This window comes from Ascaphus truei, chromosome 4 (genome assembly GCF_040206685.1).
Source record: "Ascaphus truei isolate aAscTru1 chromosome 4, aAscTru1.hap1, whole genome shotgun sequence".
NCBI classification, from domain to species: Eukaryota; Metazoa; Chordata; class Amphibia; order Anura; family Ascaphidae; genus Ascaphus; species Ascaphus truei.
The window spans coordinates 99247863-99264836 of NC_134486.1; the positions used below are offsets into that span (position 1 = coordinate 99247863).

Sequence of the window (16974 nt, forward strand, 5' to 3'; positions counted from 1 at the left end):
AGCGCCGGCGCTCGCGATCCATGAGCAGACAAATAAATGCGTTACTGTCGCCCGGCGGCCGGGTCACGTGAGCGGTTCACCCAATGAGGGCAAACCAGCTCCGTGATGTCACAGTCACGCCTCCCCGTCGTGTCTACCCCATGGCCACTAATCTCTCCAGCTACAGGCGTGTGACGCCACGAGCACGGTCACATGGACGCATGGTCACATGGATGGTCACCATGGACGTGGCCTTACTCAGAAATGATTTTCTTTAGTGGGCATATTAATGACCAAGATACCTAGAGAGAAAGGTAAGTAGTACCCTTTAGCATACGAATTGCTACATGTTTTCCCCTTGTCCAACTATACATTGCACATAATATGTATTTGAAATAAATAAACTAAACATATACTCAGTACTAAGGTAAATAAATGCAGCTTTGATATGTTATGTACCTTTTCTTCAGTAAAAATTGGCTCTTTTATCCCTGAATACGTGTTCAAAACGGCTTCACGAATTCATTAAGCTTCTGTTTGGAGAATTTGTTATTAATAATATGGTGCAGAAAAATAGTGATCTCACACTAACTGTATAATTTACATAAAGGGCTAAGATGTTGAGCAATCAGCACTAACTCTGTGATTGTTTGCTAAATGCAATGCATTGCCGTTTTTTGTGCTGCAGCGTAGATACCCAATGGGGTTCTTCACTAACAAGGCAGTAACACCTTTGTTGCATATTAAATAGGGGCCCGTAAATGCCATGAAACTGTTGCAATACTGTAACAGTTGTTAGAGCTGCAGTATCAAACAGTTAAGCAGTAATCCAGATATTTCCAAAAATGTGTGATTAGCCAGTAGCCACAGCACTAGAGCACTTCAAACCTCAACACAGACAAAGAATTCTTGGGGCCATCAAGTTCAAGGTTCAAAGAAGTCCATCTCCCCCACACAGACCTCCTTTGCTCTTTCAGTTTGCCTAATTTTAGATGCTAGTCTCTATAGTCCGGACGAACAGGAGTGGAGGGATTCAGCAGCTCTGCCTGGTTCCATTCTTTATAGAGAAGGGTTTGAAGAGGTACCGAGAAACTTTTAATGTGGCTGTTGGAGCCGAATACATGGCTCTGATACCATTGCTGAAATGTGGGCCCAGTCCAACCTTGGTTAATACCTGAAGCATAAAGGGTCAGATAACCCTATCAAAGGCCTTCTTGGCATCTAATCATAGAATATCCACAGGAGTTAACCTTGCATTACAGTTGTGTTTAATATCTGTGATTTTTCGGTTATTATTTGCAACTTCGCTCTCTGTGACGAATCCCAGATTGGATGTATTAAGGTTCCTAAGACCGTATTCAATCTGGTTGCAGGATTTTAGCCAATATCTTGATATCTGTGTTTCTCAGGGAAATTGGCCGATAACGTAGGGCATAGAGCAGGGTTCTTGCCATCCTAGTTAAAGCTATTTCGAAAATAAGTCAGTATTGATTTAATTCTTCACTCTAGAGGTTGCAGCTATTTATATCCCAGAGCCAGAAACTGTATAGACAATGGGTGAGAATCATACATACTGTACAAACACTGAAGATAAAATTGGAAACAGCCTGTTCTTTTGCGTACAAACTGCTGGTTAAGTGTGCTATACCTTGTTTTTTTCCTTATAGGAATGCTAGTTGTACAAACTGTGTGGACTCTGTGGATCTGCTATATGTTATTTAGGGAGTGACCTCTGCTGCTCATATTCACCCACTCCAAAATGAAATGAAACCGAGTTCTGTTAGGTTCCTTTCCCTAGGCATTAAAGTCTGAAGGTTACTGAATAAGGGAACGAGTGTAAAAGATAGAAGGAAGAAGGGGAAGAATAGGGGAGTGAAAGAAAAATAGGTAGATATTTGCATACAGTAGTTGAAAATGCCAAGGGGTAGATCCACAGAGCTTCGCTAATGACGTAATGAGATGTTAACTCCAGTTCACATCTTGTTAAGTGCTAATGAGGATCTTCACAGCTCAATAAAGATACATTAAGTGCTATTTTCAGCCGTAACGAGCCCTTGTGTTACTATAAAGGATGTTAGTGCTAATGATATGCAAAAGAGGTGTTCCTATCTTACAATGCCTACTTATCGAGCCCCATTATCGGTAATGCAAGCATTTAACGCTGAGTTAGGTCATAGCTAAATTTGGCGTTACTCAGATGCAGACCCTGAAATAGGACTTTTACCGAGTCTGGATAAGTGTAAGACCACAGTTAGGTATGATTTAACTATCATATTGTTATACACAGGGTTCTTTTTGTCTTCTGTCTTCTCTTTTTTAATTAAACACCTATTCAGGGTCTCCATGGAAGTAATGCCCCCTTTGGGTAAGACAGGTTTAACGCCATGTTATTTAAAGCTAACGCAAGGTAGTGCTAACTTCACATGGCATTAAGCTTATGCTAATGAGATCAACAGCTATTGTTTTTACATATATTTCGCTTGGTGGATACCACAAACGAAAACTAATGGATGTTACCTATTTAGGTAACGTCATGTTACTAGCCCAAATTTAATGGAGCTATGTGGATTTAACCCCAATTGTTTTAACCTGCCATTTTTGGCACATTAAAATTATATATTTTTTATGTTACTATTACTGTGCTCATCATAAGGCATACAGACCAGACTGGCCTTTCCCAGGAGAAGGGGCAAAAAATGCAAAATGCTGCGACTTCGGGAAAGGTACCAGTTGCAGATACCTGCTGACTCCCATCATCATTAATCCCTCCTGTTGGGTATAGCTGCGAGACTGTGCCGCAGCAATGGGAAACATCAAACTATAATTTATTTTGGAAAATCCTTTGGCCTACTAAAATGTCGTTGCAATAAGGGATACATGACTATGCTGTATTCTTACAAACTACTTTTAGTGTAAATGCTATTATTATAGTAAATGTGCTATCCTGTCTACATTGGATCTTTTCTTTTTACATGTAGCCCCCCTTTGGGACTACTATATCATTTAATGGGTTAACTGTGTGGGCTCAGGTTTCTTCCCTCCCCATCATGTGATGTAAGATTACTATGCAGAAGGGATTGCCACTCCCTAATATGTTGTGTGACAGTGATGTCACCATAGGGAGACACAAAGGTGTATATATAGCTCCATCCAATGTTCTAGAATCAGTTTCTTCAGAGATCAGATTGGAGCCTCACAGTGAGTTCTGTAAATAGATGTGTGTATAGTTGTGTATTAAGAAGTGTCTTGTCACCCTTCTTTTTTTTCAGTTTGGAAATGTGCCCTTTAAGTAAGGACCAGTAGTAATGATTCAAGTTTGTTCTCACTATTGAATAGGAGGAAGAATGCTTTTAGTTAGGAGTTCTCGGCATAGTAACTCCAGAATATGTTTGGATCGCCCCAACCAGAAAGTCCCTAGTGCAATCCTAATCACATACAGTAGGTATGGAAGAAGTATGCGGTACATAGTTCACATGTTCCTAAATCTGAAGCCTTAAGTATATTTCAGGAAAGACCTATCAGATATGGGACATTACTAGCTCTATGCAAGACACTGCCAATTTAACCGTTACTACGGATAATATGTGTAAGTACCTCCCCAGTGTAGGAGCGAGAGCTACAAAGGGGATAAAGCTCAGAGTATTATGTTTTGCCATGAGTTTCTGTCAAGTTTCTATTTTTAGAGTCTGTGACATCACACAAGCCCTGTGGCTAGCAGGTAGGGAATTGGTTCTAGCATATTCCTGGGTTCGATTCCTGCATGTGCATTATATAAAATGTATTCATGTTCAACTCCCACATGGTGTAGGGTTGTGTGTATGTGTCTGTTAGCAATAAAGCATTGAATGTTTAAAAAAATAAAAAAATTCCACATGGTGTAGGGGGTGTGTGTGTCATGTCACCCTCCTCTGCACACAAAAGTCTACTGCTGCCTGAAGCAGGGAGAGCTGCAGAGAGGAGAGAGCTACAGAGAGAAGAGAGCTGCAGTCTCATTCTGTGGACCACGTTATAACGGGGGTCAGCTGTAGTTGCATATAATAATCTTAATCAATACAAAAGAACTTGGATAAATTTACTTTTCATTCACTAGGGTCTAAACAAATATGAATATAAAGACCACTGATAGGCAATCACAATTCCCATCAGTGCTGCATGCTTGATGATTCAGAGAAAGTACATTTTAGCACATTTAGGCACAGGTATCAGAAGATATCTATACGGACTCAAAAATCTAGCATTTCGAACAGTAAGGAAAATAAAATAATGGATAATCAAACATAAACCAGATCGTTTTAAAAGTGGTTTCCCTTTGGATCAATAAAACAATGAATTTAACATATTAATTGTGCCTGGAAACAGAGGAATGTGAATATAAATGATAAATGATGAAGATTTGTGATCATGTAGATACAGAAAAATGCCCAGGAGTCTCAGGACAGAAAGTTAATACTACGAGCAATGTTACAGTCTAAATGATATTGTGAGAGGCATAAAGGGGCCTATGTACTAATAGAATATTTGTAATTTTCTTGCAACAATATTGTAGTGCTAAAAAGTAGTAACAAAAAAAGAAAAAACTTATTGAAAAATGCCTGGTATTTATAAAGGTTGTTATATGAATTGTTAGATACGACTCTAGAATCCGTGGCTGCAGCGGAATCACTGTACAGGGTATGTAAGAGATAATGGTAAAAGCAGGGTTGCAAACTTATCTGAGACATGAGAATGCGCTGACAAGTGATATTTTTATTTGCTAGGTATGAGTCAAAATTTGTTGTCTGAAATTGCATTTGACGCATTGGGTCGTATTGCCTATCTGCCTCATATTTAAAATAGCCATACTATAAATACATAACATTTTGATAATGTATACAATGAGACATCCCACCTGTGTCAAAATATGTTTTCCGTTGTGATATAGCAACTTAAGCACTCCTAATTCGCTAACAATATACAGTAAACAGACTTTTAGGATTTATTAACAAACACGCAGATACCCAGCAAGCTCTCAGAAACCCCCCAAAATTACCACAATATATATATATTATATAAGTGTCAAAAGGAGTGCTACTGGGTGTGGCTAATTGTATAAAACAAGAAACAAAGAAGTCCAGAGCAACATCCAATGTGACAAAAATACACAGTGAAATACCTATATATCTCTAGAAAAAGGGTAATTTAGTTAACCTTTTGGCCAAAGCATATAAGCCTGTGAGCCACTCAAGGCATGACGACCATAATATTGCAGGTTCTAAACACTGATTAAAATCCTTATTTACCTGTAAACAGTTACTGTTTAGGACCTGCAATATCATGGTCATGCCTTGAAAGTGGCTCGCAGGCTTACACGCTTTGGCCAAAGGGTTAACTAAATTACCCCCTTTTCAAGAGATATATAGGTATTTCACTTTGTAGGATTTATGCAAGGTTATACATAATGTCTAATTTTTACACAGCTTTGACGCACATACAGTATTAAGGACCACGCAGGTCCGAAACGCGTCAGAGTGTGTCTCCCATACCACATGTTTTTTCAATAAAATTTCATTTTTAATCTACACCTTGCTGGTCTCTCATCTCTACAAGCTGTGCACCGCTGGAATCTTCGGATCCTTCCTACTGTTATATTTGTACATATTATTAGCATCAGTGCGTCATGGGCAATTCTTAACACCTGTTTGTGCCAACCTCACTACCGCACGCAGACAAAAGTTAGTACATATACGCACATGCAATGTACTTTTAATGCCAACTATTCCATGTGCGATTCTTAATACAGAGACCTCAAAGTGTCTGTAAAATAAATACATTAAGATTATAAGTACTGCTGTAAGAAAGATTGATCCTTCCCTCAACATTGCCACAAGTCTTAAAAACATCAGAGACCAAAGGTTGCATGGGAACCTTCTGACACTGGAATTGTTAATACTGAAGTTTGCATGACAACAAAACGCAACAGAAATTTTCAATAAATCAATGACTTACGAAAAGGACATGTAGGACGATTGCTCCATGCCTTCTGTCTTCGTTTGAGAAGATGTCACTAGGGAACTCGTGAAGAGCTGCAAGAAGAATAGAAACAGTCAATGAATATTAGAATAATTGCTGCAAAGAGCATGCCATCAGAAAAACTCAGTGCATCGTCTGATGATCAGTCAGGAACTAGTCATGATTAGGAAAAAAATCCCTTTCTGATAGAGTTACAATATTGCAGTCTTTACAGGAAAGAACATATTTGACATTCTAGCTTGCCGTTCTTGCTCTCAGACAAATGGTCTGCCTCTTGCCATTTTCTCTTGATTTACATTTGCCTAAAATTAGTCATAAAGAGCAATATATAGTGGTTTTTAACATTCTCCATGGCGTTCACTAATTAACACTGAATTTTAGGGCTCACCAACAAATTCATAAACATGCACTTCTGTATACAAATACAGCGTTGCTTTGCTATTACCAAAACACGGTTGGCTGAGTTTCCCCAAGCGACCCAAGGACAAGACAGAAAAACACTAAACTAGTGCATGTGATGGCACATTGAGCCCTTCGCTAACAGAACAGCCCGGAGAACAAAGTGGCCTAACATTATAACAAGCTCAGTCAATTGTTTCTAATGTGATCACTGGTAATAGGACAGTATATTTCAATGGTGAGCAGTATCACTCACTATAAGGCTTTCTCATTGGTAGAAGTCTCACTCACATCACATATCAGTTGTGAATGGAGAAAAACAAATGTTTACTCTGCGGTGATACTGTTGATCATAGCATGGCCTTATTTGGCATAATAAATGCATAATCGTAATGCAGAGAAATAATGATATTAAATAATAACATGTTATAAGGATCAAGATCTCTGATTAAATTACATTTTAATTTAATTATAACATTTTATTTTGGATTTTGATTATCTCTTATCTTTTTCAATGATGGTCTTACTCAGTATAAGACACTTTCTCATAGGTGGACAGTCTCACTTAGTTTATAGTAGTCTCTCTCATTGATGGGCAGCCTTCCTCCCTATTCTTTTTATGGGTGGAAAGTAGTATAGTGCTGTTCCTCTTTATTTCCCCCTGAGGTGGGCAATGATACCCAGCCTTCCATGTATTCCACTCTTCCCCCATATCATTTAGTGTGAACCTTAAAACAGAAATCTATAAAATTCTTCAGTTTTAACAAAACAGACAATATCTCAACATTGGACCTTCAAGCATGTACATCCTTAAATCATAATAATAATAGCATGTTCTTGTATAGCGCTGCTAGTTTTATGTAGCGCTTTACAGAGACATTTTGCAGGCATAGGTCCCTGCCTCGTCGAGCTTACAATCTATGTTTTTCAAACTCAGTGCCTGTCAGTGTCTTTACTCACTGAGCCACTCCTTCTTCTGCATGGATATGTTCCCAATAAACACTCTCCCCTACAGCTGTGTTAAAGTCATATCCATATCAGTTTCGACTGAAAAAATATAAATGTTTACTCTGCGGTGACGCTGTTGAGCAGTCAGGCTTTAAGTAGCATAATTATCCTAAAAGAGAGCATCTGTGTGTGAAGCTGCACCATGGAGAACCTTAATGCTGAGAAATAATGATATTAAATAATGACATGATAAAAGGATGAATATCTCAGATCAGATGCCCTTGCATACTTTGCTGTACATCACAATAACCAAAGCCAATAAAAATGCTTACGCAGTTAGCATGCACACAATCGTTCTGTTAAGTCTGACTAAGCATGTGATGTGTATATGGAACCTTAATGAAGAACTGTAATGCTATTCCAGGAGAATAAACCTTTAAAAAAATCGTATCAGTGATGTTATCACATGCATGCAAGGAGTGAAACAAATCTTGTTTACAAAGATTTTATATCAGATCGTCGATATGTACAGTAAAATAAGAAAGGGGGGAACTAATTGGAAATGCAGAGCACCGTGATGTTCAGTAAGGCATGAATTGAACATTTTAGGAGGCTTCAAAGATAACATCCCCAGCAGTTTTCAATTTTTTAAACAGAAGTGACTCAACTGGGTGACATTAAAGGCAGCTGTTTATGAAAGCCTGTAACTGCAGCACCAATAATGGTTGCTGAGACAGGTTAGCAGCAGCTCCAGACTTTACACTGAGATTGCTTGGCAGGGGGCCACATGTGCCAACAATCAACCGATTATAAGAGTGCATAGTATTGTACTTCAAAGACACCTTGCCAAAGTTGAATAATCAGTTCTACTTATTTGGTGCAAGAATATGTTTTTCCTACTTGCCCGTACTTTTACCTCTCATCCATAAACGCCATTGCAAAATCTTTCACTTGTTTTCGGTTTGGTAGAAATAGCGATGTACAATGAGTACAGATGCAGCATCTTGTATCTCTAACCTGCCGCAACACATGTGGTGGTGAAACGTGGATCAAAGGTGGAACGTTCACGGCACTGTACTTGGCAGTGGGGAATGGCCCATCAGGATTAACGCAGGGGCATCCCTGCTTCTGAATGTGACTCACGCTGTGTGAACACTACCGGGCTGCATCAGTCTGGAAGAGACGCGCAGTGAGAGTAGAATCAATCCCTCTTGCTGTGCACATCATACAGGCGATTGCACGGCTTTTATTTGATGTTAATAACATATTCATGAAGCAGGGGGTCTCCGGAGCAGAACGGCATTAATTTCAGCCCCTGGGACCCCGTGATTCCCGAGTTATAGACCCCGGTATGGGGTGCCGGTATCTCCTTTGCATATAAATGTCCCGTTCACATGATGCGGGAGAAGAAAACATGCAGAGAGATTCCGGCACCCCAAACCGGGCCCTGTAACTTGGGAAGCGGAGGGTCCCCGGAGCTGAAATTAATGCGTTTCAGCTCTGGAGACCCCCTGCTACAATACTCTGTTATTAAAATGAAAGCAGCGTGATCGCCTGTTAGAGGCGCACAGGAAGTGACTGATCAAGTCTCACCCTGTGTCTCTTACAGACAGGAGCAGCCCGGTAGGATTCACACAGTGCAAGTCCCAATCAAACGCAGGGAACCCCCCCTGTGTTAATCCAGATGGACCATTAGTTAGGTCGCGGGGATTCTGCGAGCACGCGGGTGCCAGGACCATATCCATGGCGAATTCCGTGCAGACTACGTGATCAACCATCATGCTACATCTGTACATTATGATTTGAAATCACTGCAGCACTCACTCCTCAGTTAGGTATGAAGTCCCAAGGAAAGACAGCGGCATATTGTACACCTCTGTATTGGTTGTTATAATAAAATAAAAAATAAAAATGATGTTTACATTTGAAAAGTTTTTGATATTCAACTATGAATAATATACATTACAACAAGAGAAAGTCATAACTTTAACATTAACTAGCATTTGGGTAACATAGGGAGATATAAGCTCAATAAAATTAAGGTAAATAAAGCACCTGGCCCGATGGAATGCACCCAGGGGTTCTGAAATGAGCTCAGTTTAGTCATAACCAGACCCTTATATTTATTTTTCAAGGACACCATTTCCACAAACTTAGTACCACAAGATCGGTGTAAACCAAACTTTGTACTTATACTGAAAAATCGAGCTGGATCACAACCATAGAATTACAAACCAGTAACCCAAACATCAATAGTGGGGAAGCTACTTGAATGTTTATTGAAGTAGCAAAACAACTTGCACTACAGTATATATATATTTTTTTTAGTTCTAGGATTGAAGCAGGGGGTTCCCAGAGCTGGACTGTGTTAATTTCAGGCCTGGGACCCCCTACTTCAAGAGATATGTACCGTTGTAGGATTTGCTGGTATTTCTGTGGAGTTTAAAGTCCAGGTCACGCGGGCCAATAGGAAGCCGCAGGGATGACATCACAGCTTCCTATTGGCCCGCGTGACATGAGACTTTTAAGTCGCCATTTCGTTAGCCACACAAGTTCCCTTGCTGCAGAGATACCGGCACACCCTACAGAGGGAAGTGTCTCTGGAAACAGGGGGTCCACAGAGCTGAAAGTAAAACAGTTCAGCTCTGAAGACCCCCTACTTCAATCCTAGAACTAAAGAAAATAAAAAAGATGTAGTGCGAGGAGTTTTTCTGCTTTAAGAGACAATATTAAAGCATACATTTTGGATAACAAAATTATTAGTAACAGTCACCTGGATTTCTGAGGGATAGATACTGCCAAACTAACCTTATTAGTTTATTTGAGGATGTAATTTTGAATTTAGACCAAGACATTGCAGTTGATGTGGTCTAGTAAGACTTTGTAAATTATTTTGATACAGTGCCACACAGTATATATGTAACCCTCCTTACCCAGCTCTAAAGGTGGTCACATCAGACTAGTTACGTACAATAGCAATGCTCGGTCTCTCAGGCCTGTGCAGGGTACTGGGAAGGTGTAGCCAGGGCGTGGATGAAAGTATGGAGAAAACGATGGGCACCAGGGAATTTTATAAAACAAAAAGGTGCTTTATTGACACAGTCTAAATCAGGTGTGCGCAAAATCAGGGGGGGGGGGGGGGGCACATACAGAGGCCACGTTCTCTTCACCAAGGCATTTAAATTAAATTACTACCTTGGCTCAGAAGACGCATTGTTGTGGCGACATGGTGTCATATGACCCCTAGCATCATTTGACATTTTAGGAAGGCAAGGGGGGGGGGCGCGAGCACGAGAGGAGCGGTGGCAGGGGGGCGTAGTGCCCAAACTTTGCACACCCCTGGTCTAAAACACTTCACATGTATTGACATATGGCGAATCTTGACAAAATTCTGGACTGCATACCCTAGTTAAAAATTCCAATAATACAATAAAGGAACACTTATGAAGCGTTTCCTTGCATGAATGTGAATTGTAAGCTGCTGTGTTAATAATCTTTCTCTCAAAGAGTGCGAATAAAAACTGCACTGTATATGTTGTTATCAATGACAAAAAGGGTATAATTTCTTTTGTGATGTGGTCACATTTAATTATTTGGAATATATTGTCAACTTGGATATCCAACAAGTTTAAGAATAATAGAGGTTGAGGGGAAAAAACACACGTGGTATTACATCTTGAGCTCATTGATGTATTAAAAAAAATGTTTTTTCAATTTGGCAGTTGTGAAAAGATTGTGCTTATTATTTATTTATTTATAATAACATTTATATAGTGCCCTTATTTTAATAGGAATTTGAAGAGGGAACATTGTTGGATGGGTAGCCAGTGGAGTTGGAAAAGGAGAGGGGTGGCATGGGCAGAGCATGGTAGATTGAGGGCTGCAACGTTTTGGATTTCTTGGAGGGGTATGGAGGAGTAGAGGGTGAGACCGAAGAGCAGTGAGTTACGGTAGTCGAGATGGGTGAAGATGAGGGAGTGGATGAGAAGTTTGGCTGAGAAGAAGGAAATGGGTGAACTTATTTTTCTTATGTTATATAGGTGGTAGTGACAGGTGGTAGTGCTGGAGGTGATGGAGGTGATGTGTTTGGCGAAGAGGAGGAAAGGGTCAAGGATGACTCCAAGTTTGCAAGAAGAAGGGGAGGGGAAGATGGTGAGGGGAGAAAGGAGATGGTGGGGATTGTGGATAACGGGAGGGAGGAGGAAGCAGGAAAGTTGAGAACTTCAGTCTTAGCTGGAATAATTTGTAGGAAGTGGAAAGACATCCCACTATAAATGGCAGAAAAGCAGGTAGAGATACGGATGGAAAGTTTGGGTGAGAATAGTGGGAAGGAGAAGTAGATTTGGATGTTGTCTGCGAACAAATGAACATTGAATCCATAGGAGGAGATCAGGTAAAAGAGGGGGGCAGTGTAGAGGAAAAAGAGGAGAGGACCAAGGATGGAGTCTTGGGGCAGGCCAACTTGGAGATTGGTGGGTGGAGAGGATGAATTGTTGAAGGTGACGGGGTAGGAGCGGTGGAAGAGGTAGGATGAGGACCATGAGAGGGCGGTTCAGTGATGCCAAGGTTGGTGAGGGTGGAGATGAGAGTGGGGTGACCGATGGTGTCAAAGGTTGAGGACGATGAGGATGGAGGAGAGTTTGGAGTGGCACACTTGGGAGAGAAAGTTGTGAATGGTGAGGAGGACAGTTTGAGTAAAGTGAGGGATGGAAGATAGACTGGACAATGTGAAAGAGGGAATGGGTGTGGATGATGCGCGTGTGGCGTTTGGAGAAGTATGGAAGGAGTGAGATAGGGAAAACTCTGGGTATTGTCCGCTGGATATGGAAAGGTTGAAGGAGGAGAGATAGGGGAGGATGAGTGGGAGGAAAGAAGGGATGAGGGATCACAGAATGGGGTTAGAAGGGGATTTGGGGGGAGATGGGAGCTTTAGATGATTGAGAGGAGATCATCATCAGAAGTATGGGCAGAATGAGGGAAGGAGTGGGCAGGGGGTGGTGGATGGAGGGGGGGGGGAGAGCTCCGCAGTGAGGGAAGCTCAGGTGATCATTTTTTGTGTTAAGTAGAAGGTGAGGACTGTTGCTGAGAGGGGGAGGCGGGGCATAGGTCAGAGAGATAGGGAGGGTCATAGCAGATTGTTTAGGGCGGAGAAAAGTTGGCGAGGATGAGGTGATAGTGAGGTGATAAGATTGTTATAGTATATTTGTTTTTGCGATTTGAGATTGGAGACGTATTGAAGGAGGAGTGAATGGAAGGTGGTGAGTGAAGATGTGGAACGGAAACATTTCCATGATCTTTCGACTGTGAAAAAAAAAAACATGTGGTATTACATCTTGAGCTCATTGGTGGATTTAAAAAAGAGGAGAGTGGGGGTGTGTGCCGAGCACGCGCATTTTAAGTGAAACAACTTTGTGTTTTGTCTCTTAAATTGTAATTATACGTTCAAAGGTCTTTTATTCAATCAAAACGAAATACAATTTCAGTGACAAAACAGAAAGATGTCTGACTTAGAACGTGCGTGCTCGGCACACACCCCGTTTTTTTTTAATACCTTTCAAGCTCAAGTGATGAGAGAATAAAAGGAGAGTCCTTAAAAATAAAACAACAAAAATAATAAGAATGTTTTTTGGGAGGACAGTGCATGTTTGCATGAGATGTATATTTTTTGTCTAATTTAGTAGCTTTATTTTCTGACATATTGTAATATTTATTTCATTGGTTATACATTGTTATTGTTTCTGTTTAATATATAGATGGAGCTGCAGTATTCAAGCCTATCTGTTTTATGGGGCTGGACACTTCTGCCCATGTGCAGGTGATGCAGGCTGCTTCTGCGTAGGCCGCTTCTGCGTATGCGCAGGGGTGTGCTGGTGGCACTGGCGCTTTTGCGCATGCGCAGTAGATGTCAGATTACCCAGCGGGGGCTCACGTGCTTGTGCACGTGTCTTACATCACTTCCATTTCACATTTTCGTCTCCATGAAGGAGTGTTGTCCCATCAAAATTTACTGGGTGCCACTAAAGAAGTTTCACTTCAAAAATGTTTGCAATTTGGCAGTTGTGAAAAGATTGCGCTTGTGTCCCACTGGACAATACAATATATGAAATACATATTAGGGGGGCAGGACATTATTTTAAGATCACATCACAATATCCTCTTGTATACACATAGTGGCGTTATGCAATGTCAGAAGTAAGAGACTAGTGAGATGGATGGTTACACTGCTCACGAACAATATCACAGTGGAACAGTTACAAGAACCGCACATTTCAGTGCTAAGATTGTTGATTTCTCATGCAGTACATGAATGCCAGCCCACATTGCAGCCTGTGAAACATCCAATGTATCATGAGGGAAGTCAGGCTGATGTGACAAGTGAGCCTTCTTGGTAACAGTATATTGTTGCAAGCTCATCTTTTGTGGATGGTACGGGAATGATTGGCATTGCAGGATTGTCTGAAAAAAAAAACACTTGGACAGTTTTTCTTATTCTTGTAAGATTGCAGGTGCTCAGTTTTCAGAAGCATCTACTCTGCTAACATTACCACGTGCCAAGATACGTAATGGTGGATGCCATTTGTTTATAACTGATTCATGTATGTGTTCAAAAGGTGCAGTTACCGATGCAACCACAAGTATCCGAACACTTGCCTTTGAAAATCTGGGGCAATCTCCCAGTAATGCTGGAACATTTCTGTGACATTTCTGCAGACAGACTAATGGCCCACCGGATTAACACAGCCGGGGTCCCTGGCAGTCCCATTCAAACTGCCAGCATTACTGGGAGATTGCCCCAGATTTTCAAAGGCAAGTGTTCGGATACTCGTGGCTGCATCTGTATCTTTCTGTAGTTTTGGGGGAAACAATCAGTGGCTGTCTATTGATGGCACTCCTATTCTTCACAGAAAGTTGTGGAAAATAATAGATCAGCTTGTGTTTGATCATCAGGGTGAGATAAAACTCATTAGTCACAGCTCACCTAAAGAAAAGTGTCAAAACAATTTGGCAGAAACTGAGGTAAAAAAAGCTGCTGACGTCAGTCCTCCTTGGGAGGAAGAGAATAGTTTAAGACAGTGATTCCCAACCAGGATTCCGTGGAACCCTGGGGCTCCTTGAAGCAGTCTCAGGGGTTCCTCCTATGGACCACAGATTGAGGGAGATTGGGATAATTGACGGAAGGTAAGGGCGAGTGAGAGAAGAGAGGGGGGCAGGAGGGAGTGAGTGAGGAAAAGAGGGAGTAAGCGTGAGACGCAAGGGATAAATACATGCGAGACGGGAGGGGTGAGAGTTAGTGAGATGGATGGGAAAGAAATACATGGGTAGAGGGTGGGAAATAGAGGTGGCTCGTGCGGTGTGAAATGTTGTGACTGACCCCTGTCGAACCTAATATGTATCAGCCAGATAGGGGTTCCCCGAGATTTTTCAAAATATTTCAAGGGTTCCTCCAAACAAAAAAGGTTGGAAATCACTGCTTTAAGAGGATACTTTAACTCCCTTTGCTGTATTAAACATATCAGATAAATGGATAAAACTCTTAAAAATAATTAATGACATCTTCTACATGGTGACAATAATAATTGGGTCTGGGTAATGCCCTCACATTTGAGAAAATTGTTACGGACATCGGTAAATGGCTCGGAGGGAGAAGGACATCCTAAATTACAGGAAACTCTGGACAGAGTTAGTAAATTTGAGCGGTGATCCACAATACGCAAGGATGTGGAGGATCCCATTAACAGGTGTCTTACATATGCAAAATAAGACCAAGCTAGACAGTTAACTAGAGGTGCACTTATGAGATGCTCCCCTGAGACAGGTTACAAATTGATTTTGTAGGCATACTGCCAATCCCTACACGTAAAAATAAATTCCTGACAAAGCTGCAAGCAGAACTGCCAAAATTCTTGTGAAAGAGATTTTCTGCAGATGGGATGTGTCAGCTAGATTGGATTCAGATAATGGAGGAGAGTTTGTGAATGACATCATAAAATAGGTTGGGGATTGGCTAGATTTGCACTGGAATGTACATATTGCATATCACCCCCCAGGCAGGAGGGCTTGTGGAAAAGATGAATGGCCAGCTAAAGAAAGAACTGAGTAAAATCTGCCATTTTCATATTTATTTTATTGGTTATACATTGTAATTGTTTCTGTTTAATATATAATATATAAATGGAGCTGCAGTATTCATCCCTATCTGTTTTACGGCGCGGGACGCTTCTGCACAAGTGCAGGCGATGCTGGATGCTTCTGTGCATGCGGAGGCGGCACTGGACACTTCTGCGCAGGCCGCTTCTGCATACGTGCAGGGGAGTGCTGGTTGCATTGGCGCTTTTGCGCATGTGCGAGTAGATGTCAGATTAGTCTGAGGGGGCTCACGTGCTTGTGCTTGTGCACACGCCTTACATCACACTGCCCATAGACACTCAAACTAGCATAACACTGACATCTGAAGAATGGGTTCAGGAGTTACAGGCATGGCTACCCACTGTGCAAGGACTGATTGCTCTCACTGAAGCCGCTATGGCTTTAAAGCGCAAAAGTGATTTTTACAACCGTGCAGATCTAAGTCAGTACCAAGTGGGTCAATATGTCCTTGAGTGGAAACATGGCAAAGGCCACGTGAATAAATTTCCCAAGAAACGTTGGGAAGGTCCTTTCCTAGTTACAGTCAAACTAGGTTCATCAGTATCCCAGATTCAAATATCAGATGGAAACAGTGAATACAAACATGCCATGTATTGGAAAGCCTTTAAAAGTGAGGCAGGGGATATTATGTAGATGTTCTCTGGTTTTTTCCACAGATCCCTAGGAAGAAAGAATTTGATACAGTACATGGTGAGGTCCACTGACGAAGTTGCCTTTGTGTGACAAAACGCGTAGGGCTGGTGATGTCATCGCATTTGGGTCTGTGCATACAGAGTTCTGGGCGTCCCTGCGATCCTACCAGCTACATTTCTAAGTGCTGGTAACTATTTCATGTCGGAGCAGAGGACAGAGAGGCATTGAATGCCCTACTATCTTGGCGCCAACTCGTGATATGAGCTGGTGGTGGCTACATGTTGTGTAGTTTCACCCTACCTCCTGGGACTCCCCTTACCCTCACAGATGACCACATTTAGAGATTTCTCTCCCACGTATGGTTCTTTTTAAAATCCTGTAAGTGTACTTCTTATGGGTGGCTGATTTTTTAAATAAATGTACCTATATTTTTAAACAGTTACGTGCTATGGAGCTTGTGCTTCTGTTTGTTTTTTTGTCCATAGATTTATAGTGGTTGGTTATACCACTCTTTCTTAAGCTGCAAGGACGATCCCTGGATCTTCAATTGGGACTGTGTATCTCTCTGGATTCTTCCTTTTTTTTTGAGTGGAACATTTATTCTGGACATTTGTTTATATCACTGTCACGTTATGGTTTGTAGATTTTATTAGGTTTAGTGGTGGTAATTAATTTCTTAATGTTTCATTTAGTATTTTATTAATATATAAATTACATATATATTGTTATTATAGTCACTTTACATCCACCACTGCAGCAAGGGATTCTGGGAAATGACATGCAAATGAGCACTCAGTGCCACCTTTTGTCTCAAGCTCATATTACATTAGCCAATCCTCAAGCCAATGCTTGTTAATA

At 41.1% G+C, this 16974-nt stretch overlaps 1 protein-coding gene across 1 annotated transcript in view; it reads right to left on the reverse strand.

The window, feature by feature from the left end:
- Positions 1-16974, reverse strand: part of SLC24A3 (solute carrier family 24 member 3) — a 488027-nt gene that overhangs the window by 226782 nt on the left and 244271 nt on the right. The window contains exon 3 of the mRNA XM_075596259.1: positions 5965-6041. Coding sequence (XP_075452374.1) covers positions 5965-6041 — 77 coding nt within the window. The remainder of the gene's footprint in view (positions 1-5964; positions 6042-16974) is intronic.